The sequence below is a fragment of the Aegilops tauschii genome, chromosome 7, assembly GCF_002575655.3.
Source record: "Aegilops tauschii subsp. strangulata cultivar AL8/78 chromosome 7, Aet v6.0, whole genome shotgun sequence".
NCBI lineage: Eukaryota > Viridiplantae > Streptophyta > Magnoliopsida > Poales > Poaceae > Aegilops > Aegilops tauschii.
In genome coordinates, this window is record NC_053041.3 from 424078295 (window position 1) to 424102084 (window position 23790).

The 23790-nt window shown below is 43.2% G+C and overlaps 2 protein-coding genes across 8 annotated transcripts; both read left to right on the plus strand.

The window, feature by feature from the left end:
- Window positions 1–1098: 1098 nt before the first annotated feature.
- On the plus strand, window positions 1099–14708 carry LOC109785826 (ENHANCER OF AG-4 protein 2). 6 transcript variants are annotated; one of them, XR_006665915.2, is made up of 14 exons: window positions 1708–2221; window positions 2398–2474; window positions 4502–6610; window positions 6716–7214; window positions 7362–7470; window positions 7562–7674; window positions 7749–7936; window positions 9746–10388; window positions 10467–10935; window positions 11013–11108; window positions 11350–11444; window positions 11588–11779; window positions 14365–14512; window positions 14613–14708. XR_006665915.2 is itself a non-coding variant. In XM_040397319.3 (12 exons), the coding sequence occupies exons 1-11, from the start codon at window positions 2111–2113 to the stop codon at window positions 11421–11423; spliced, it is 4488 nt and encodes a 1495-aa protein (XP_040253253.1). In that variant the 5' UTR covers window positions 1708–2110; the 3' UTR covers window positions 11424–11444; window positions 11588–11962. The 6 variants fall into 6 exon arrangements, 1 of the variants encoding a protein (XP_040253253.1); XR_012189114.1 differs by having other exon boundaries at window positions 11588–11704; XR_006665916.2 differs by lacking the exon at window positions 1708–2221 and adding an exon at window positions 1099–1296 and having other exon boundaries at window positions 14365–14708.
- A 1078-nt stretch (window positions 14709–15786) lies between these two features.
- On the plus strand, window positions 15787–21990 carry LOC109785829 (uncharacterized). 2 transcript variants are annotated; one of them, XM_020344417.4, is made up of 8 exons: window positions 15787–16004; window positions 17329–17451; window positions 17564–17610; window positions 17784–19252; window positions 19379–20084; window positions 20774–20860; window positions 20963–21140; window positions 21358–21990. In XM_020344417.4, exons 2-8 carry the CDS (start codon window positions 17341–17343, stop codon window positions 21547–21549), a joined length of 2790 nt encoding a protein of 929 aa, XP_020200006.1. In that variant the 5' UTR covers window positions 15787–16004; window positions 17329–17340; the 3' UTR covers window positions 21550–21990. The 2 variants fall into 2 exon arrangements, with proteins under 2 accessions (XP_020200006.1, XP_045086526.1); XM_045230591.2 differs by having other exon boundaries at window positions 15831–16004; window positions 17326–17451.
- Window positions 21991–23790: the final 1800 nt, after the last annotated feature.

A 23790-nucleotide genomic window follows, 5' to 3' on the forward strand; every position in this document is an offset into this window, starting at 1 on the left:
GACATTGCTACCGGGAGTTTTTATCTGAGAATAGATGGGAAAGAGATCTCCCTAGCCTCTCCTTATACAGATGGTGGAGACTAGGGTTTACACGGAGGGAGACGCGATCTATGCCGCCGCCGCCCTTGACTTTGAGGGCAAGAAGGCTTCCTGCGCCCTCCTTAGGGTTTCTCCCTTGCCCCGGGCCTCATGGGCCCCTGGTCAAGTCCGAGGTCGGGCTCCCTTGGGTGAGCCACCCCCGGTATAGACACCATTAACGCATGCCCCGCCTATCGCGACCGGAACTGCCTGTAAGAGGCGAAGGATGTCGACAGGGGGGTTCGACCATGCCATCGTGCGGGAGGCAACGCGGGGGAGGGCTATCGATTTCGCGACCGAAGGAGCCCCATGACGATGGCCCCGGGTGCGCCCGTGGTCCAACCGCTATGGACCGCCGAGGTGGGTTGCCCGGGTGTGCACCAACGTGTAGATGGGATGGCTCGGAGAGCCCCGAGAGTCCCCCGTAGCACACCATCTGGGAACATAGCACATAGAGGGCACTCTCGCCCGTGAAGCCCTCCCTAGGAGGCGGGTACTCCAGCACCCTTTTTAAGAGTAATGTGTTGGTTGTGCAACATCCAAATTCAAATTCTATACACAAAGGAAAAACTAAACGCCTTTCAATAGATTCTTGCCTCAAAGCGCATGAGAGTCATTTTGACTCGACATCTGATTGTGTCGAAGTATCATTTTTCTGATTTTTTTGGCCAAACCAACGTCGTATTGACGATTTAAAATCTTTGATGGCATTTTAACAATTCAGAGGGTCCACCAATCGAGATGGACTTGGGTATTCCGTAAAATAATGTGCGCCTACCGCGGTTTTCGGTGCAATTCACTTTTGGTCCAGTGACGTTAGCGAGATATACCGATGAGGCTATATAAGTTAAGACACCACTAGAGAAAAAAGTCATCGTGTATTAATCAACCCAATCCCCCTCTCTCCCCCTCCCCGCAACCAGCCGCTCTTTGTTAGGTCCCAACCACGGCGGCTGCTTTGGGGGCGCAACCTCACTAGCCAGTCTCATCATTCATCTGGCGTAGCTAGTGGTACACTGAACCGCCTCTCCCCTCCTCCTCCATCATCTGTATTCCCTACTGGAGTTGTCGTTCTTGTTGCATCTGACCTCTCCAAACATCCGCGTCTCCTACTTGTATACTACGGCTCATCCCTCTCAATGGCTGGCGCTTCGTGGAATGCTAAAGCAAGATGAAGGCCATGAGCAAAATCAACGTCAGCTTTGGCGAGGGATAGAGGTAATCCGAACTCTTGCAACCTTGGTTCTAGATCCAAAACCATATGTTTTGATTAACATTTGCAACTTTGGTTGGCGAATTTTATCTTCATGTTTTTTTTCCTTTTTTTTCTTCGATGCAAGACAGTAGGTAAGGTTGGCATCTGGTGGCAAAAGTGTCTATGTTCATGTGCTTAGCCCAAAAGGAAAAGAGAAGAAAAGAAAACAAAAGGAGAAAGAAACGCAAAATGCTGAGCTGGTAGAGATAGTACTTGCATCACCAGCGTCATAAATGAGTACCGGAAGTGACAAGGAAACCCCAGGGGTTCTCCAAACCGAACGGCGCCGCATCAACAACCTATGGCCGCCGTCCGATCCAGATCGCGCGGCCGGTCGCCAGCGTGACACCTCTCCCCGTCCACGAGGTCCAGGCGGAAGAAAAAGGAGAGATTTTTCCTCCTCCTGGTTATTCACATCGTCTGGTTATTCACATCACATTGAGCAGAGGGGAGAAAATTGCGAGGAGGGGAGGAGGATTCCGAATCGCAGTTGCAACCCAGTAACCCAGTAATCCACGGATTTGATCGCCGCCGCCTCGCCATCGCCTCCCCCCACCGCTGTAGGAACCCTCACGGCCGCCGCCGCCGCTACCCTCCCCCTTCCCTTCGACTAGGGTCTCCTTTCGTGCCGCACTGCGAGCTGCTAGGGTTCCCCTCGCCCTCGCCCTCGCCCTTGCCCTCGCCCTCGCCGGTTAGGGTTCCCCCGTTGGCCCCCTCCTCTTCAACGGGGTGCGGGCGGACGCTGGGGAAGAAGGGCGCCTAGGGCCTCGCCGCCCAATGGCTCCCGCCGCAAAGCGGGGCGCCAAGGGCACCAAATGGAACAGAGACCCGCAGCTCGGGGACCTCGTCCTCGCCAAGGTCAAGGGCTACCCTTTCTGGCCAGCCAAGGTCCAGCCTACACTCCTCCCCTGCCTGCTACCTAGGGTTTTCTTCCCCCATAGCGACCCAGTTCCCTCCCTTTCTGCATCTTTCTTGGCCACATATCTGCCTGCCTGAATCTTGATATGTCTAGGATACTGACCGTGTGCTTCAGTCTTGGAGGTTAATGCTTCTTATCTATGCAGGTGAGCAGGCCGGAGGATTGGAATCAGGAGCCCACTCCGCGCAAGTTCTTTGTCCTCTTCTTTGGCACCAAAGAGATGTAAGACCATCCTCATGCTCATTAGTTACTAGCTCCTTTTGTCGCCATGTTTAACGGTATTCTAACTGCCAATTCTACCGTGGATGATTTATCGGATAAGAGATTTAAGACCGTCCTCGTGCTCATTAGTTACTAGCTCCTTTTGTCGCCATGTTTAATGGTATTCTAACTGCCAATTCTACCGTGGATGATTTATTGTATAACAGATGTAAGGCCGTCCTCGTGCTTGTTAGTTACTAGCTCCTTTTGTCGCCATGTTTAACGGTATTCTAACTGCCAATTCTAGAGCGGATGATTTATCGGATACATGAATGCCACACGTCGCCATGCTCTTGATGAATGCGCCACTTCATACTTGCCTTTTTGTGTTTGTATTCTTTACATTTATCGCACAGCCGAGATCATGTGCAGGAGACACTAAAACTCTTTTGTAGTTATTCATACCCAAAATTCCTAAGTTCATCCATTAAGGTATGCCATGTGTGGGTAAGTAGTTGCGTATTTTTTGCTATGGTAACATTACTACTCTGTCTCCTATAGTGGCAACACATTTCTTATTGTTGGCAAGATGGATTTTACACGTGTGCTAGGGAAAAAATAGGACAGAGCGATCATTTGATTCTGATTTAAATAAATGCTTGTACAGCAGAGTTTGCAGTTTTTAATTCTGCCTATTTTATTTTACCTGAGCTTTACTTAATCTGACTTTCGGCTTGGGTGGGTAGATTACTATATACTAGATGATGCCCCTCGCGTTGCTGCGGGAACCTTGCTAAAAGAAATGCATAAATAGTCGCTGCAAAATCATCTATTTTATTTTACCTGAGCTTTACTTAATCTGATTTTTGGCTTGGGTGGGTAGATTGCTATATACTATATGATGCCCCGCACGTTGCTGCGGGAACCTTGCTAAAAGAAATGCATAAATAGTCGCTGCAAAATCATCTAAAACTAATGGAAGCAAATTAAGCTTAAAAACAATAAAAATACGAAGCAGATAAAAAATAAAAATAAATTACAGTTAAAAGAATGTCGTTTTTAACAAAATGGGAAGGGTGAACTACATAGGTATGCTGCAATTTCCCAAAACATATATTGTCAACATAAAATCTAATGCAAAAAATTAACTTATTATGACTAACATGCATGAGTTGATCTGATAGCGCTGCATGTATAGAGTAATGCAAAAAACTGTAATTTATGACTTGCATGCATGACTAGCTTATGTGGCATGGTTGCATATCTTGACAAAATAGGTAGTGGGTTGTAGCTATTTAGGAATAGTATAGAAGATGACTTGCATGCATGACTTGTTTATGTGGCATGGTTGCCTGGCTGGAAAAAATAGGTAGTGGGTTGTACCTATTTAGGAATAGAAGATATCTATACTAAAAAATCCCTTTGGTGTAAAAGTTTAAGTCTTGTGATTATTGTCCCCCACCAATGATCTAAGGTTACACATTGCTGTGCAAGGTCAGTCTAGGAGGTACAGTTCTTCATAGACTGAGTCTGAAAGATGAAAGCAGCACTTTCACTTTTAGTTGATTTATTATGAAATTCTCACTCTTTATTTCTAGTTTTCAATTATTCGTAAATACTCTTACCCTCTCCTACGGCCTTTCATTTTCTTCCAAATAGTAAGAATGAGAGTGTTATTAATTCTATTGTAACTTGAGCCTGTGCAGCAAACTGACCTACATATTGTTGAGTATGTTATTCTCAATAAATTGTGGTAGGTAATGATCTTTAGACCTCTTTAAATTACTTTGGTGCTAATAGAGCAACTAAATTACTCCACTTGATTGATTAAGTCGGTTGCTTTAGCTTATAAGGTACTCTCTACGCGGAGCATTTCTTTAATTGCTTTAAAACCGTGTCACCATTTTGTCTAGATACAATATTGATTTGTTACCCTTGCTGTCTTCCATGCCTGTGTTTTCTTTGCTATTTTGAGCTTATCGTGACAACTCTTTAAAGGCTAAAGTAAAAGAATTACTTGATTACTAATGAATGGATATCTCCGACAGTGCTTTTGTAGGTTTGCAAGATCTCCAGCTATTTACAGAAGAGGTGAAGAATGACTTGGTAAATCAAGCTCGAGAGAAAAGATTTCCGAAAAGACATGCGAAAGGTCTTGAAGAAGCCTTGGTGGAGATATGCAAGGCCTATGACGAGCTGCCAAAATCATCTGAAATTGCCAATGATGTGTTGCCTGATCGAACTCTTGATATGAGTGAGAAACCTACAGAATCCCTTGTAAAGCCACCTGATGATGGTGAGACTCCAAGAGTGGAACAAATGGAAGTTGATTGTTCTGTGGACAACTTGAATACTTTAAGGCACGGTTCAGGAACCGAGGAGAATGTGAAAGATGCTGGTCATGACAGAAAGGATATTGTTCCAGCAGTTATTAATAGGAAAAAACCTGTAGAAAAGGATTCTGACCATCCCAAGAAAAAGAAGCCTGTCACATCGAAGTCAGCTACCAACATGCACCTTGAACAAATGGAAGTTGATAGTTCTGTGGACAACTTGAATAATTTAAGGCACGGTTCAGGAACTGAGGAGAACGTGAAAGATGGTGGTCATGACAGAAAGGATACTTTTCCAACAGTTACTAATAGGAAAAAATCTGTAGAAAAGAATTCTGACCATCCCAAGAAAAATAAGCCTGTCACATCGAAGTCAGCTATCAACATGCACCTTGAACAAGCACGCTCACCAACCTCTCTGTTCTCAGGAAGAGAGACTGAAGACCAGAAAGTTGGGAAAGAGGGCCATCCGACTGAAGGTATGCTTTTGGACCCTACTGTAGAGATAGTTTGTGCCCTTGAAGTGCCAAAGAAAGAAAAACCCAAGATGCAGTTGAAGACTGCTGACAGGGAGGAAAACAAGCATGTCGATGGCACTGGTATTTCTGGGAGGACTACTCCTGAGGCTCTACCTGGTACTGTACCAACCAATAGTGCTGACAAAGAGAGCGGAGGATTTAAAAAGCTGAAACCGATGAAACAATCACTTATGGACAAATCACAGAGAAGGTGCCCTGACAAAGTAATGCTTGACAAGCCTAACAAGCAGTTGACTGTAAAATCACCTGTTGTCTTGTCTTCCAATAAGAAATCTCTACCTGGTAGTGGTCAGCGCAAGCCGGAGGGTAGCACTGATATGCGTCCGGCAAAGAGGCCAAAACTAGTAGACAGAGCCAATGAAACAGTTAAGACAGGGGCAAAGAGTGAACTTAGGTTACCTGCTGATAATGGAAAGGACAATTCTGTGAAAAATGAGAAATCCACTTCCGTGGGAGCCAGAAACAACACATTTCCCGAGACTGTAACCGCTGATGGTAGGACACGGAAATCAGGTGTAGTTGTATCACCCCTACCAAGGCCGCATTCTGAGCGAATGGAACAGGCACCTGGTTCTGCAACCAAGTTAACTGGTTTTGATACTGCTAAGAAGGGCTCCAGCACGAGGGAGGATGGCTCACGTGTTGGTAGACCATTGGCACAACCCAGGAGAAGAGCATGTCGTTTCGATGATGATGAGGAGGAAGAACAACGTACCCCACCTCATAAAACTGTGGCCAAATCAATCTCCACTCATGTAACCCCAACAGACAAGACCCATCAGACAGGTATTCGGGGGATTCCTTCATCACAAGTTGGCAATGTTTCTGCAAAAAAATCTGGTTTGGCAAGAGAAGAGAAACCCAGAAGTGTTGGGAGGTCACCTGTGAAGCATGAGCCAATTTATTCACCAAGTCAAGGTAAAGTGCACGCTAGACCACAAATGACTGGGCGAAAATCGGCCACTATCTCAGTTGACACTTCTTCTGCTTTGGGTAACAAGATTAACCCGGCAGATCGCAAATCCAACGACCAATTAAAAAATCCAGGATCATCTGAAGTGAAGAAACCGCAAGGTAGTTCTTCTAAAGTAGTGCAGCAGACATCTGGGAACTCCCACTCTCAAAGCCATGCTACCTTAGAAAAGAATGTACTTCTGTCTAAATCAGAAAATGCCAAGGTTAAAGCTAAGCCCAGCACACAGATAGCTATGACTGCCGAGAATAGGTTAAGTGCCACTTTGTCAGATGAACGAAGCGGGAAGCTGGATCACTCTAAAGAGGACAGGTATACTGCTTTGAATTTGCTAAGTTTCTTTCTTATGTTTTTTTGTCTACGTTTATACATGTTTAGCTACGCACTTTGTTGATGTTGCAATTTCCTCTTATGCAGATCAAATTTTGTTGATAAAGCAGATTTCGCTGAGTCTAATGCTGACTCTGACAAGTCAATTAAGCGTCTTATTGCAGCTGCTCAAGCAAAGAGAAACCATCTTGCTTCTGGTCAAGGAAATTCTGATGGCTCTTCTGCAGATAATGCTGTTCTTGCTTCCGCAGCGTATGGCTTGCCTGGACGAAGTCCTAGTCCTGTCTTTCACATTCCGTCTGCATCAAGAAATGCTATTTCAGAGGGTGACATCATGCAATCTCAAGATTCCATCTGTGAACCTGGTCATCGAGTTGATCTGAAAAAGCCAGCAGAAACTGACCATGAACATGAAAAGAGTCCAAAACCTAAGCAATCCAGCGGTTCACTGGGTGGTGGTACTGATGCAGCAATTGCACGTGATGCCCTGGAGGGAATGATAGAGACTCTGTCGAGGACAAAGGATAGTATAGGTCGTGCTACACGCCATGCAATCGAGTGCTCGAAACATGGCATTGCTGAAGAGGTACCCCCTGCACACCCACACTCACACATGCATTCATAGACACACACATTTTTCGATCATGTACATTCATTAATCCACATGCCATCAGCATTGCCTTTTCATCAGAAGCAAAGTACCCTTATTAATTAATTCATTATTTGTCGTCAGATTGTTGAGCTTCTCATAAGGAAAATCGAGAATGAGCCTAATTTACATCGCAAGGTTGATCTCCTTTTTCTTTTAGACTCCATAACACAGTGTTCTCACTCTCAGAAAGGTAAGTTCTCTTTGTATTATGTTGCACCAGTTCACAGAACTATGCGTTTCCTTAAGTCCAAGATTTAATTACCTGATTTCTGAATGCTTAGGCGTTGCTGGGGCTTCATATGTTCCCACTGTTCAAGCTGCATTACCTCGTCTTTTGAGTGCTGCTGCTCCACCTGTAGCTGGTGCTCGTGAAAACCGACGCCAGTGTCTCAAAGTACCAACTTTAATACTAATTTTTGAGTTGTTATTTCCACAGACAATTTTCATTTCTGTCCATTTGCTTTGTAGGTTTTAAGATTGTGGCTAGAGAGAAAGATTATGCCAGAAAATGTACTGCGAAAATACATGAATGACATAGAGGTGCCAAATGATAACACACACGCTGGTTTCCTGCTCAGGCGACCGTCCCGAGCTGAACGTTCTGTTGATGACCCTATTAGGGAGATGGATGACATGCTTGTTGATGAATATGGCAGGTATTTTGTGATCTGATAACTTATATACTCCCTTTGTCCTTTTTTGTTTGATGTTTTAGACTCCTTACAAGTTACAATTAAACCTGACCACCATTATATGGTTAAAACTCTCAGGGGAAGGTACAGAACTACTCCCTCCGTTCCTAAATATTTGTCTTTATAGACATTTCAAATGGACTACCACATTCGGATGTATGTAGACATATTTTAGAGTATAAATTCACCTATTTTGCTCCGTATGTAGTCATTTGTTGAAATATTTAGAAAGACAAATATTTAGGAACGGAGGGAGTATGTACTAGCTTTGTCATCGGAAGTTATTGCTCTATTAATTTAATATATAATACTAATAGGAATAGGAAGTTACATAAAGGCAATGGTCAAAGCCACATTTGGTTTTGGATACACAAGTCAAAACATAAAATAGAAAAAGAACGGAGAGCAGGGGGTACGTACTAGTAGCTTTGTAACACGGTATAACTTCCGTTTAATAAAACTCAGTATAATTGGTTTTATTTTGTGGCTGAAAGTTATAAGTTTGTACGATGGGTTTCTTAACAAATATTTTAAATCTATAATGAGTACCACTTAATGAACCACTTCAGAGCATCTCCAGAAGACTACATCCAATATAGGGCGAGCGAGTCCTTAACTCCTTAAATAATGCGAGATCACTGTTTGTGCTCTTCCACCAGCGGACTACCAATATCTCCACCCTATTTTCTTGTCTACATAGATAATGGCCAGTGGAATCCACCCATCATTGGGTCATAGTTTTTCCTTTACTTTTCACCCGCAGTGCCCATGCAGGAGCTCACGATGGTTGAGCTTGGAGACGGGTGGTGGATGGCAGATGGCGGTGGCGGGTGACCGAGGCAGGTGGTGCAGCAGAGGTGACTGAGGGGGCAGTGCGGGCGGCCGTGGCTTCGTTGGGGGAGGCGGGCGGCGGTGCAGTTGACATGATGTTATGGGCTTTGAGTTCTGTGCAACAGCCGTGTTGCAAGACCACAAGCCACAGCGGCAGTGGTGTGGGCTTGACAAGTGGGCATGCTCGCGGCCTTGTATGGGCATATGGGGAGGTATAGGATAGGTTATGTTAGAGGAAGTAAGAGTCGAGCAAATCAAGTTATATCCGTGTTGGGCCTGGCTGGGTCTTTTTAAGTTTAGGAAGATATAGTTATTTCTTTGGTCAAGAGTCTAGTTGTGATCTGGCTTGTGAATCAAGTCACTTGCCTAGATAAAGGCTATGTGTATTAATTACTGAACGAAGACTCAACAGGTCAACTAAGCTTCAGAGTGTCACTACCATGATGGTGATTAGGCCCTGTGATGGTTAGATGAGGTGAATACCCTACCCCTGGTCTTTGGACCCTTATCCCTATCAAGATCCATGACACATGAATCCGTTTCACTGATACTTTTCATTTTATAAGAAAGCTAGTAAACTCAGCAGTCTCTGTGTCGCATAGACAGATGCATGTTCTGCTCAAGACATAAATCAAGGAACTATGTTTTATAGTTACCTTGTTGCTGTTCTGTAAAATCATGTATGACCATATCCGTATCGTACTTGTAGTATTTTATGAGAATGTCAGTGCCACATGCTTTGACCACAGTAAGGCCCTTAGGTACTCTAGGGACCTTCATCTTGTTCCGATAATCCAAGTGCGCCAGCTGATTTTATTCACCTACCTCTGCTGGAACTTATGAAGTGGTGTTCCTTGAGATTTTTGTGGCCGTATGTGTGGTATCATCTTAATTCAACTCATTGCTGACATATGTTATATGTTTTTTTTGTGGTTTGTGCAGTAATACAACTATTGAGTTCTCTGGAATATTATCATCAAATGTCTTTGTAAATGATGAGGATTTCCCTCGGATTGATGGGTCGTTGCCAGTTATTTCACTGCGAGTTGGAAGGGGTGGGATACAAGAAAGTGAAGAGATTATTGCTCCAAACTCTGTCGAGGAGCACGTGACGGTACTAGAAAGTGCAACTAGTGATGCTGTAATGGAAGATGCTTCAGTTTTACCAAGAAACATTCAACAGATAGAGGGATCTGCCCTCATTGAGCATGATTCTAAGCAGGAAGCAGGTTCAGAGGAGGCATTGACTAATCAGTACGAGCTTCCCCCTCTACCTGAGGGCCCTCCACCTCTTCCACTGGATTCACTACCTCCCCAGCCTTTACCTGAGGGCCCTCCACCTCTTCCATTGGATTCACCGCCTCCCCCACCTCCTTTGCCCCCTTCACCGCCACCTGCTACACCACCTCCGCCGCCACCACCACTTTCACCATCTTCACCACCTCCACCGCCACCCCTGCCATCTGGACCACCTCCGCAGCCTGCTCCACCACCTCCTCATCCTTCAATCCCGCCACCTGTTCTGTCATCTCCATCATCACTAGGTTATCAGCATGCCATGCCAGAATATTTTAGGCCTCCCAATGTAATTGTTTTTTCAACATACTTTATTTAGCAGGTCCTGTTGTGTTCTTGGTTTAATAATAAAGATTTTTGGATGCAGGGTAACCAACTAACGGGAAATTCATCAATTCAAGGTGTTGGAAATACGCCGAACTTTATGCCTGCTGTACCAGTGAATGCACAAGCTCCAGTTAATTATGCCCCATCATTGCCACCGGATTATGGAAGCAACAATATCTTTCTGCCACAGCAAGCTTCTAATGGTAATTACCAGTTTCAGCCTGGTGTATCTTTTCATCAAGGGGCTTTCAGTGCTTTCCCGTCGGCACAAACACCACCAGTTCACCCCCACAATCATCACACACACATGAACCCCATGGGCCAACAATCTGTACCACCTCCATGCAATTCTTATGGTGTACAGCCCTTTCCAAATAGTCAAAGCCAGTATTCATCGGAAGAACAGTGGCGAATGACATCTGGTAACTTCAGTCCAGATGACCAGCATAATACTTGGTTACCAGGCGGCAGATCACTATCTTGTTCAGATGGGTCATTCATGCAGGATGGTATGTTTGCCTGTAACCTGGTTTATGTATCTTATATTTGAGAAACATGAGACGATAATGATTCACTTTTCTGATAGGATATCCGAGGTCGAACATTGACAGGTCTTCAATGAATCAAATGAGTCATCAACATGCTGTACTTAACCATTTGCCGTCTGGAGCACCACATCCAGGTTTGTGGCTTCTTAAAGTTCACATTGTCACTAATTTCTCCTTCTGATAGCTTGTGCATTCAAATGAATCTTAATGAAGCTTACTAAGATCATTGATAACCAGATACCATGTACCCCATTGTGCTGTGATGCCTCCTTGTCAGCTAATCTTGTGAATTTCGTTAAATAACCATTTCATGTATATAAGCTATATCTTTCCTTTTTTTTAAATCCTTTTGTTTCTATTCTTGTTTTTTGACAGGCCATGTTGTTCCTCACATGCTGCCAGCGAAGCCTGATATTCATGCACTTAATTGCTGGAGGCCTTCTGGATGAACCTGTATAATTAACTCTGTGGTAATATCCTCTCTGTTGATACTTTGTGTCACTTTTCTTATTTGTCTCTTTGTTATCTTCACTGATCTTTAGATTAGTTGTCTACGACACTTCCATCTATCTAGTACTGCAGTTGAGTTGACTTCTCAGTTCTTCACATACAGGTTTTGACATGGGAAATTGGAGACGTTGGTAAATGGGGATTCAACAAGAGGTGCTTATGTTAGCCTGTTCTGCGATGAGGATGCACTTTTGCCTGGGGAGTAATGATGAGATCTGATGTTAGTAATTGGAATGGACATTTTACATTGTAATTAGTCTTGACAGCAGCATCCAGCAGACTAATCTCTCTTAGTGTAAGCGCATGTTTTACATGAGACAAGTACTCTCTTGTTCATTTAGATGTTGCTTTTGGTGTGTTTCTTTGAGGAGTGCAAACTGCGGTTAATGTATTTTGCCCAGACGGTGTGTTAGACATAAGTATCAGTTCTTATAGTAAAATATTGGGAACTTATATATACAAGGGCATACTGATGGTATCTATGGCGCTTTCTGCAGTTTGCTGTTGTGCCTACTGTACAACACATATCAAGTTTCACGTAGACAAATCTAAGTGAAAACAAAAAAGCTAAAGTACTGTGCTTACTCTTGTTCTCTATGCACTGCGACTTTGCACTTTAGATAAAATTATATATATCTCCTACCCAGTTATGTGTTAGCAGACAAGGCTAAAACTATGGGTTTATGCGGACATCATTTGAGTTTCCATAGATTGGTTGATATTGCTGTATGCTGGTATTCATTTCCTGGAAATTATCTGCTGCCCTATTGGGCGTTTGTGATGAATTTTGAGCCATTCAATTGTTATTTATAGTTCCATGGATGCATTGCATGCAGTATAGTACAGATATGCCCAATTTGTCCACACCTTAGACCTCCTGCAGTGGGAGTATCATAGCTAGTATCATGCATGCCAAATAAGCATTTTTGGTGAGGTGGCATAGAATTAAATGAAGAAAGAGAGGATTGAGTATCATATCATGACACCATATCATAATAAATGCTATGCTACTACTCCCTCCGTTCCTAAATACTTGTCTTTCTAGGCATTTCAACAAGTGACTACATACGGAGTAAAATGAGTGAATCTACACTCTAAAATATGTCTACATACATCCGTATGTGATATTCATTTGAAATGCCTAGAAAGACAAGTATTTAGGAACGGAGGGAGTATATGTCATGCATGGCAATAAATAAGGTCATCTAAGATACTAATCTATGATACAATGCATTGTGGAGGTAGTATCATATGTATGATACTAACTTCCGATACTACCCACTGCGGGAGGTCTTGTTATCACCAATATTAAATAAGCACCTTTCCATGCAATGCTTGTCTTTTTTTCATTTTCTAGTCTATATTTCCGATATATTGGCCCTTCAAATTCTGTGTGCATGTATGATATATACTGCATACATTTCAAATAGTGCATCTTGCTCTTGAAGAAATGAATGTGGGGTGCCCATAGGGACAGTAAATATGTATTTGTTTCCTAAAAAGATGCACTAGTTATAACTCCTGTACAAAATTGGTCTTCAGTTATCTAGTCTAAGTAAACAGTGCAAATTTACAGTACAACTTGCATTGAGAGAAGTAGTTTAATGAAAATAAAATAGGCATACAAGGTACTCCCTCCGTCCCATAATATAAGAACATGTTTTCTTATATTATGGGACTGAGGGAGTAGATTCTTAGTTTTGAAGTGGCAATATGTGTTCCTGGTGTTCTTATGTGATTCATAACCATGGAAAACTGATCTTTTAGAAGTATATAAATCAGTGAGAAACTGGGAATTATGAAACTTTAGAAATTCTGCCATGTATCTTCTGATTTTGTCCTGCTGAAAATTTCCTGTGATGAGCATTATTTCCAATTAATATTGTGGTTATTTTCCAGTGGACTTTCAAGTATTTTTGTATTCGTACGAAGTGGGTAGTTGGTACTGGGTAGTTAAAAAGGACAGCAAATTGACTGAATCCTGGGAGTTATAAAATTTAGGAACTGTAGTGTGTGTCTTCATGCTTCAGATCTGATTTTTGTGCTGTTCTATTTTCCCATGATGTATATTGACTTTGTCATAGTATTTTTTTATTCCCGCGAAGTTGGTAGCGGGTGCTGGGTACTATTATCCCAGTGATACACAGATTTGTCTAAATTCTGTACACAGTTGCTCCTTCCAGTTTATATGTGCAAATTGAAAATAGATATTCTTTTTCTTCATTTGTCAAATTATACATGTCAAGTTGCAGAAAGATTATTAAACTGTGACAATATTTTATGTTTTGAGTATTAATTTGTTGAATATAATTCTGTAGTCTGTGGAGTGATTGATTTGAGTATGTTTTGACTGACTTGTTTCTGAGTGATCCTTTGAACTTCTTGAACACTAGAATTGCTGCTTTCATTTTTATGTATGCAAAAAGGAAATATACATCCTCTTTTTTAGGTCAAATTTGTTACATGTATCCATGTAAGATTAGTTGAAGCTTCAAGAGTACTTTGGTTCGTGTGCGTATGATTTCTGTAGTCTGGGGAACGAATGGTGTGAACATGTCCAGTGCTGTCTTATTCGTATTTAAGGCATTAATCCAAGGTTCTTTGTTTGGTCTCTTTTAATTCGGTGGCTGCACTACTTGCTGATTTTAGGGTTACAGCAATTGAAAATTCGTTTCTCAGCCTGAAATATAGTTTCATAATTGATCACTGGTCGACTAGAGTTTATTTAGCTTAAAATCTGGTTGGCTGCAAGGCTGCCAGCTGATCATTGCACACGCCTTTTATGGCTGGACTGCTTATGGGTATGGGTGATTTTGCATGTATGTGCTACATTGTCTGAAAAATTACCCTGTCTGACTAAAATTTCTGTTGATATGGCAGGTCTGGAAACTATACAAGTCGGCGGCGTGCGTCATGATGTGGTTGCGATGGCTGTTACCTGTTGGTGGAGTTGAGGGGAGCTCGTGTGGTGAGTCGAGTGTTTTCTTTTTACCTGAGGGGATGGATGTTGAGTGCTTAGTTTGTAGAGGTAAGCCTCAATGAAGAATTGTACAAAAGAGATACTCAATGTACAGCTTTTTGGGCAAAACTTTTAAAAGGGAAGTTGATGTATATGTTGTTATGCGTAGGGGTAGTCCCTTGGCACAAGCTAGGGATGATAGATGTTGCTTCATTGTTTTGTTGGACAAAATGGAAGAAAGAAATGTTGTGATGATGAGTCGAAACCTGGGTGCAAAGGGTGGCCGTAGTTCATCTTTCTGGAAAAGGGAGGCATGCACCGCACAGCAGGTTGTTATTAGTATTATCAGTAACTCTGCGGGGATGATGTTCTGTTGGACCGTAGCCGTGTCGATTCGGTTAGGGTATGAGAAATATATATTGCCCTGGTGGTTATTGTAAGCAGGATGTGTGGAGGTGTACGTATATTCAGTGAAGTGTGTTGTTGTTGAGATGGGGACAGTGACTGTAGAGCACTAGCTGCTGCATCTGCATCTTCATCTGGGTAGTTAAATAGCGAATGGAAGGGGCATTCAGATCAAGCCTGAATAATCTATCTACATGCTGCGCTGTGAGGAGTACGTAGTAGAATTAGTGCTTTCCATTTTTTTGCGGATGAGAATTAGTGCTTTCCAAGGTAATCTTGTGTTGAATGCATGCTCTGTGTCAACCAAATCCCATTCAGGATTCGGGTGGGCCGGCCGCATTCATGCCAGGCGGATCAGGCAGGCGTGTTCTTGGCTGCTGCCGCAGATATCACAAAGCCGAGCCATCCGTCCCAATGATTAGGGACCCTTACCTATTTTGGGCAGATACCATTAACAAGCAAGGCAATCGCACGCCTATACACATTTTGTTAAGAAAGTTTTCTATACGAAGAAATAGATAGAGTATACGATATTAATACGCATGCTTGTCTTGCAGAGAGAAGAAAAGAAGAGATTGCTTTTTCTTTCATAAAAAGGTTGAGTTCTCTATACCAGGAGGCAAGAGATAGAGATAGAGTATGATATCAACAAGCACACCTTTTCTTATCTTGCCGTTATAAGAAAACATATATAAAGTATGTTATCAATACGCATACCTTTTCTTGTATGTAGATAGATAGAGAAATAAAATGATTTAAAAAATAGGATAGCAAAAAAAAGAGAGAGGAGAAAATCAGCAGCAGCCCAGCACCGTAGCAACAGCAGCAGTCGGTCCGGTCAGGTCCGGTCCGGGTCCGGTTGGGTCCGGTATATTCCTTTGCGTTTCCTCTCACCTACCAGCTCCTCCTCCCTCTCTCTCCCCGTCACCCACCCCCCCTCCCCATTCCCTCTCTCTCCCCACCTTCCCTTCCGATTGTATTTGACAGACGCCCACGCAGAGAGCGAGACGCACGCAGAGACGGACGGACAGACAGACAGACAGACAGAGAGAGGGCTCCTCCCAATTCCGCCCGCGGCCTCCGTCGATCGATCCACCCATCCGCCGAGAGTGGGATCGGAGCGGCAGCTCCGCCCTCCCCTGCCGCGGCGGCAACCGTGCGTGCTACTCCATCCCTCTCCCTCCTCCCTCGCTTTCCCCTCCCACGCTCCGATTAATTTTCCGCCTGCTTCGGGAATTGCTCTGCTTCGCTTCGCTTTGCTACGGACGCTGCGTGCGCGTGCGCGGCCGATCCTGCGGATTCCGGCGCCAGCTCTAAATCTCCACGCTAGGTTTTGCGCTTCGCAATCGATCCGAATCCCCCCACCACCTTCGATGAGTGCGATGGGTGCTGCGATCCGTATCTCGTTCCTTGTTAGGCACGCCGTTTTTTTTTTTGATCTGCGAGGGCCGCCTGCTCCGCCAGCATTTCGTGCCCCGTCCTGGATCGCCTTGCTCCGGCTTCTTAATTCCATCGTTATTGATTGGTTAGGGCTGCCATCTACGAATTTACTTTCCGTGCTTGCCTTCTCCACTTCCGGCCGCACGGATTTAATGCTTGCTTGCTTGGTTGATTGATTGATTTGCTTGCTTCTCGTGATTCACGCGGAGTGCTGCTTTTGCTTGCCGCATCGCTGACAGGCAGGTGCTGGATTGGATTTGCTGCTGCTGCCTACTAGCTTTACTTTCTCAGCTTCACCTGCAAACTTCTTCTTCTGTTTGTTTATTATTGTTTGTATCAACGAATCCATTATGCCTTCATCCTCTGGGAAGCGTTTTTAAAGTCCGGTTAGGGTTTTAATATTGGGAGTTAGGATCAAACTAGCACTCCTTGACTGGATGAATAAATCTTGGGCTGCAAGTTGCTGTTTGGTCAAACATCTACTGAACCTCAATGGTCAACATGCTACCGTCACCTAGAATTACAATATGTGGTGCCGTTTGTTCTGCTTCACACTGTGTGAAATCATGCCTGATGTATATGCAACATCACTCGTCTTCTGCATTGCCTTCTCTTCTACCTTTGCCGTCCCTATCAAAACATCGTCTAGCTTTGCCACAAGTCCAGTCAAATGGTTTGACACATTAGCGCATGCTTGTAGTCGTCGGGTCACACTTGTAATTGCCGTTTCGACTATGTATGTATAATAAATAGTCCACAAAACATGCTGTTTGACTTGTGTATGTCTGGATGGTATTTTTGCCGTTTCGACTATGTATGTATAATAAATAGTCCACGAAACATGCTGTTTGACTTATTTATGGCTGGATGGTATTTTCGCCGTTTCGACTATGTATGTATAATAAATTGTCCACAAAACATGCTGTTTGACTTATGTATGGTTGGATCGTATTTTTCGGTTATAAAAACGAGGGCCTTTTCTCTTCCGGATCACTGCACATCCTTTTGAGGTTCTGATGTGTTTCTCCTACATCTAGCAGGACTGATGCAAAATGGTAACTGTACATGGATTTGCCAATGGTACTAATGATGGCACTGCCAACAGGAAGATTAAGCGCCTTTTTAACTCATCAGAGAGGAAGAACCCCACCAATTTCCAATTTGTACGTGCCAAATATATATATGCAAATTATTTCCCCCTTTTCTCTTTCTTAGAAGCAGTAACATCTTTTTCTTTGTATACCGTATAATGTTTTCCTTCCTACACATTTTCAGGAGCGTCATGTAGCTCGTCTTGAATCTAGACAGCAGCAGCAACCCAGGTATAGTTATTTTTCTTTCTGTGTCCATATATTTCTCCTTTCTGAATTGGCAAAATATCTTCCTTTTTTAATATCGTTCTTTTACAAGTTCAATTACAGTGGCACCTTTTTTGCAAGAATTTTGTCCTTCTGAACTGAATGTTGCTTGTCGTAATTCTTTACTGCTTTGTCAGGCGGTGTATCTTCACGACGATCTTACCGATTGAGTTCTTCCACACCTCATCTGAACCTACATCTCCAGAAGATAGCCTTGGCCCGTCATCCTCCTCGCCATCAATTATTTTCTTGCATTTTAGTGTGGCAGATGAACCTCTCAGAAAATATTCATCTAATCAAAGGCTGCTGGCAGAGCGATCCACATCATCCAATAGTATGTCCAATTCAGGTTTCTCAGACAATACCTCTACCAAGACAAGGGTGGATGCAAGGCATACTACAAGAAGGAAGAGCAAAAAGAAAAACAAGAAGCAGAAGAAACACTTCAAAAAGCCAGCTGATGGATCTGAAATTACATGCGCAGAGAGCAACGGCTCTACCCCTTCAGTCGATATGGTTGATTCTTGTGAAGGTTCGACACTTTCACCTAAGCATGTTGGTGATATACTGTTTGAGGAAACCTTTTCTCCTAGTTCTTCGGTGAAAGAAGCCTCTGAAAAGGCTCCTGACAGTGAAAATGATAATGAGTACAATGGCTGTTCAGTTGCTTCTGTTTCAAGTGCGTCTTACTCTGATGAGACAGAACTGTCTAGACCAACTACATCAGGCCTGGAATTGTTTGGACAATGTAACAGCAGTGACTGCAGATGCTTGGATGATACTCCAAATTGTGACCTGATGGATTCATCTCAAGAGCTTCATTATGCTAGCAGGAGTGGGAACTGTAGTGATATGACCAAGGCACTGTTCAGAAATGATTGTGTACATGATCCATGTGAAACAGCAGAATTTTGCAGCTCTAGTGATGGAGTTGATGATAGTTGGCTAGAGAATTCCAACTGCAGTAGTAGCTTTTGTTCTGAAAATGGCAGCAGAGGCAGTGATTTTCATCTAGTAATTTCGAGAAAGAGAGCCAGAAAAGAGAGGAAAATGTCAATGTGGAAGAGCTTTAATGGGGAGCATGCATCTGCTGTTACGCATGGCCCAAATGAAAAATATACTGGCCGCTCTTCTAGGCAGATGATTAAGGAACTCAACACTAAGGAGTGGTCACATAGACCAGATCATGTTGGTAGCATACAGCCTCAGCATGGGGTTGCGTTGAAACGCTCCATCAAGAATTTCATCCATAGGAGGAGTAACGAAGTTCCACTTCAGTTCTTTGAATCAGGAGCAAGTCACAATCATTTTACAAGTCCAAAAGAAAACATCAATAGCAAATCAAATGGTGATTTTGACAAAGAGCAGAACATTGATTTAAACAAAAGGCTACCCAATGCTGTGTACTGCAGTGAGTCAAGTTCTTGTGAGATGTTATCAAATTCAGCTTCTGAACCTACAACTTCCGAGTCTGCGCAGGACAACTGTACTTCAGAATCTGGTGAATCAACAGATCATATTGTAGGAGATTTTCCCATGCAGAAAACAGGATTACAAGGTTCATTCCAAGCCAATGATGTGACAGGTTCTGGACCACCATCACCTGGTATGGCTGAATCTGCAGTTCTTTTGCATGCTTTTTTTCTTTTCTTTCTAATGTCCAGATCTTATGATAAGATTTAACATACTACACTAAACAGACTTTCTAACATGCAACATGATCATTTTGCAGATCCTAAGTCCACTCAGACTGACTTAGTGATTGGATGCGGTGTAACTCCTTTTGTTGAAGGGAATCACAGATTAGGAAAGTTTTGCAGTTCTGAAATGCATCTAATTGAGATGATCAAGGTTGTTAATGATGCCTATGAGGTGCAAGTTGCTGCAGATGCCTACATGTCTGCTGGTTATCCGATTACTGATCTCGAGACATTTATATACTCTGCAACTCCAGTCATTGGTCATGTTCCTTGTGTGAAAAACAGAAACTGTTCACAGGATCAAGTTGTCAGGAACTCAGCTTATCAGCAGTACATGTCTAATATTAACCTAAGGAATATATGGGAATGGTATGAAGAGCCAGGGTGCTATGGGTTGGAAGTAAGAGATCTCAATGATCTCAGTTCCTTGACATCACACCACAAGAGTTCAGAGTTCTGTGCATATTTTGTACCTTACCTGTCTGCTATTCAGTTGTTTGGGTGGTCTACGAAGAATATGGATAATGGTTTTGATGTACAAGAGGGACATTTGTTGGGGGCATCGAATACCACAAGCGTTTTGAGTTCTCAACCTGTGCCTGCGAAACTGCATAAACCATTTGAGCAAAGTAACACATCCTTTTCAGAATCATCTTCTTCTGCGCATGCTCATGGAGAACTCATTTTTGAATACTTCGAAACAGAGCAGCCTTCTTTTCGACCTCCGTTGTTTGAAAAGTAAGTTGTCTTGAGTCTTTCGTTGTGTTCACTGATCTAAGCATGGCTATTGAAATTGTCTGATTTGAACCGCTTGTTGTTACTTTATCCTGAAGTTCCTGGTGCTGTCAGTTCTTGTAAAGTATTCATGTCTCCTCAATCTGTCCTGTGTGTCTCATAGATGCTTATATGGTTTTATGAGTGCAACGGATTCCCATCTATTACTTCGGTAGAAACAGGCAATGACGTTTGACAGTTCTTATTATGAACAGTGTAGTGCGGGCAAGGAAGCTTAATACTTCTGTTATGACCAGTGTAACATATAAATTAATATTGAGTTTGTGAACAATGGTGCTCATGGCAATGATGAAGGGTGCAAGAGACCGTTTTTCCTGTGAAATATGGTTGACATGTTTTGCTGATGCAAATAGTTAAGGGATGATTCTGACCAAAACCAATGCAAGTTATTTGTGCCCAAGTGAGTAGCTTAGAGATATGATTTATAGGTTGCTAACAAATCAATCATAAATATGTTGCTGACATGCATCATATCTTCATTTGATGCAGTCTTTCTCATGTGAGCATTATCTTGCCTGTGTCAATTTTTAAAAAAAAATGAGAAACTTGTGTGGAAATTAATTATTATTTTCTTGCAACGTCTTTTTTTTCTCCATGTTTTTTTGTACTAATATTGGTACAACCAAATGCAGAATCAAGGAGCTTAGCTGCCTAAATGTATCTGGTGACTCTGAAAAGCTACAAAATGTGAAATTACGTGAGCTGCATCCGGCTTCTTGGTTTGTTCCCAATCCTAGATATTTTTTACTCCCCAGTGCTTTCTGAACTTCTGTTTGTTCTGTTACTGGACACTTGTTGATCGTGGCAGTTTTTATTTCTAGGTACTGTGTTGCTTGGTATCCTGTTTATCGCGTACCTCATGGGAACTTCCGTGCATCATTCTTGACATACCATTCACTGGGTAAACTGGTTCCACAAATATGCTCCCCAGATTCTAGTGGTGGTCAGGACACCCGAATAGTTTGCCCGGCTGTTGGTCTGCAGAGTTACAATGACAAGGTACCATTCTAACTTTTTTTCCCTATGAGGGTAGCGATTTTTTTCAGTACTGAGTGTATCCAGCATGTAGCTCTAAACGAAGTGAAAATTCCAGAATGTAAGGTGCAAGCTGAACTTTCTGCCTGGCCAAAGTTTGTTTCTAGTGCTTGGTTCGTTTTGAGTTATTGAGTCAGTACATGACAGACTCCCTGGTCTAACAGCAAGGTCCATTTTGTAGGGTGAGCAATGGTTTGAGCTGAGATGTCGAGATTCCTCGAAGCCCAGTTGCGCTGAAGTTGTGGAGGAGAGGCTGAGGACACTGAAGCGAGGTGCATTCGCGATGGCAAGGGCTGTCATTCCTAGGGGATCCGAGGAGTCGTCTGCGAACCACCATCCAGATTATGAGTTTTTCCTGTCCCGGTCTACCTAGGCGGCTATGCTACATCCTGGAGAAGACTATGTTCCTTTGCCTGCTAACGCGCCGCAAGAATCCCATGAAGAAATTTACAAAAAAATTAGAGCATAATAGATATGACATTCCACTAACCAGTGGTCGGCAGTAGTTTACCCTAGAAAGAAGAGGAGAAGAGAAGGGAAGGGAGGGGATACTATATAAGTGACATTCTAACCTACTAGACACCTGATGATGCAAACAGGGTTGAGTTTTAGACCTTGAATGTTGTACAAGTGTGCCAAGGAGATCAAGAGTTTGGCAACATTTTCGTTTTACAGATCATGCAGGTAGGCAGGCAGGCTGGTTCTGCTTCTGCAGGTGCTTTTTTTGTACAGACAGAAAAATGAGAGCAAGATGAGATTTGCTACTCAATCTTTTTCCAATGGCGATGAAATGCGGAACTAGTATTTCTCTCTACCTGGCTTTTCCTTGATTAATCATACCCAAGCAAGGCATCGCTAGACATTGGTAGGCATTTGCATTTGCTAGTTAGCCTTGTGTTGCTGCTACGGATGGTCAAGTCGAAACCTCTTATGTTTGCCTCTCTTTTGAAGGTTCTTTTATTCTATTTTAAAAGAGTCACAAGATCACAAGTTTTTGTTTCGTTTTGAGAATGTCACAAAGTTTTTTGTTGTTGCCAGAACGTATTGTTTTGTAGAACCACACGCTCACAATGAGTGTAGAACAGGTTGTTCGAAGGTCGTCCACCCACCTTAGTCGCTCTATTCCGGTCTCCCGACATACACGTCCTTTCGGTATCGTCGACTGTCAAAGCAGTTTAAATGAGCCCGGAAAGCGCCGAAAAGGACGACCTGAGAAAAACGGGTACTCGGAAGAGATCCCCAATTTTTTTTCTTCTCAAACGGAGACAAAAGATTTGACTCATCAATTAATTAAGCAGAAGAGAATTTGTCCAGTTAATTTATGAAAAACCGGACGAAAACCGAAAATCCCCACTTTTGACCTCTCAAATGTGGTCTCTATTTAATTTACACATCCAACTTCGTCATCCGACTTGATTTTTCTTAAACACAATATAAACATAGACATTCATACATACATACATACATACATACATACACTTACCCTATGAACACGCACACACATCCTACCCATATTATGAGCACCTTCGAGGTGCGCGCGTGCACTGTCTTGAGCTTCCCAGCGGTGAAAATAATTAATGATGAACCAAGCCGGGTTAGACCAGCATGTGCTTTCTAGCGAGTTTAAGTAATTAATAATAAACTAGGCCAGGTATACACGTTCACCTCCATCTTACTGGTAAGTTTAGGTAACTAACGATGAACCAGACAAGGGGTGCACATGCATCACTGTCTTCCCCGAGCTTCCCGGTGTTGGAAGTAATTAATAATGAACCAGGTCAGGTCAGATCCGCACGTGCACCTCGTCTTCCCCGAGCCTCATAGCGAGTTCAGGAAATTAACGTTGAACTAGGTCAAGTACGCATATTCACCTCCATCTACCTCGACCTTCCTCGTGAGTTTAGGTAATTAATGATGAACCAGGTGCGCACCTGCACCGCATATCTTCCCCGAGCTTCCCGGCGGTGGAAGTAATTAATGATGAACCAAGTCTGGTCAGATCCACACATGCACCTCGTCTTCCTCGAGCCTCCTAGCGAGTTTAGGAAATTAACGTTGAACTAGGTCAGGTACGCACGTTCACCTCCATCTTCCCCGAGCTCCCTCATGAGTTTAGGTAATTAATGATGAACCAGGTAAGGTGCGCACGTGCACCTCGTTGTTTTCCCCGAGCTTCCCTGCGGTGGAAGTAATTAATGATGAACAAGGTCAGGCTAGATCCGCACGTGCATCATTGTCTTCCCCGAGCTTCCTACCGAGTTCAGGAAATTAATGTTGAACTAGGTCAGTTACGCACGTTCACCTCCATCTTCCTCGAGCTTCCTCGTGAGTTTAGGTAATTAATGATGAACCAGGTAAGGTGCGCACGTGCACCGCACTGTCTTCCCTGAGCTTCCCTGCGGTGGAAATAATTAATGATGAACCAGGTCAGGCTAGATCCGCACGTGCATCATTGTCTTCCCCGAGCTTCCTACCGAGTTCAGGAAATTAATGTTGAACTAGGTCAGGTACGCACTTTCACCTCCATCTTCCTCGAGCTTCCTCGTGAGTTTAGGTAATTAATGATGAACCAGGTAAGGTGCGCACGTGCACCGCACTATCTTCCCTGAGCTTC

Excerpts from the sequence above, each read along its gene's own strand:
- LOC109785826 (XM_040397319.3), top strand. The coding sequence starts at position 2,111 with ATGGCTCCCGCCGCAAAGCGGGGCGCCAAGGGCACCAAATGGAACAGA. Across the intron at positions 6,611-6,715 it reads GATCACTCTAAAGAGGACAG|ATCAAATTTTGTTGATAAAG; the intron begins GTATACTGCTTT and ends CCTCTTATGCAG. Across the intron at positions 7,471-7,561 it reads GTGTTCTCACTCTCAGAAAG|GCGTTGCTGGGGCTTCATAT; the intron begins GTAAGTTCTCTT and ends CTGAATGCTTAG.
- LOC109785829 (XM_020344417.4), top strand. The coding sequence starts at position 17,341 with ATGGTAACTGTACATGGATTTGCCAATGGTACTAATGATGGCACTGCC. Across the intron at positions 17,611-17,783 it reads AGACAGCAGCAGCAACCCAG|GCGGTGTATCTTCACGACGA; the intron begins GTATAGTTATTT and ends CTGCTTTGTCAG. Across the intron at positions 20,085-20,773 it reads CGACCTCCGTTGTTTGAAAA|AATCAAGGAGCTTAGCTGCC; the intron begins GTAAGTTGTCTT and ends AACCAAATGCAG.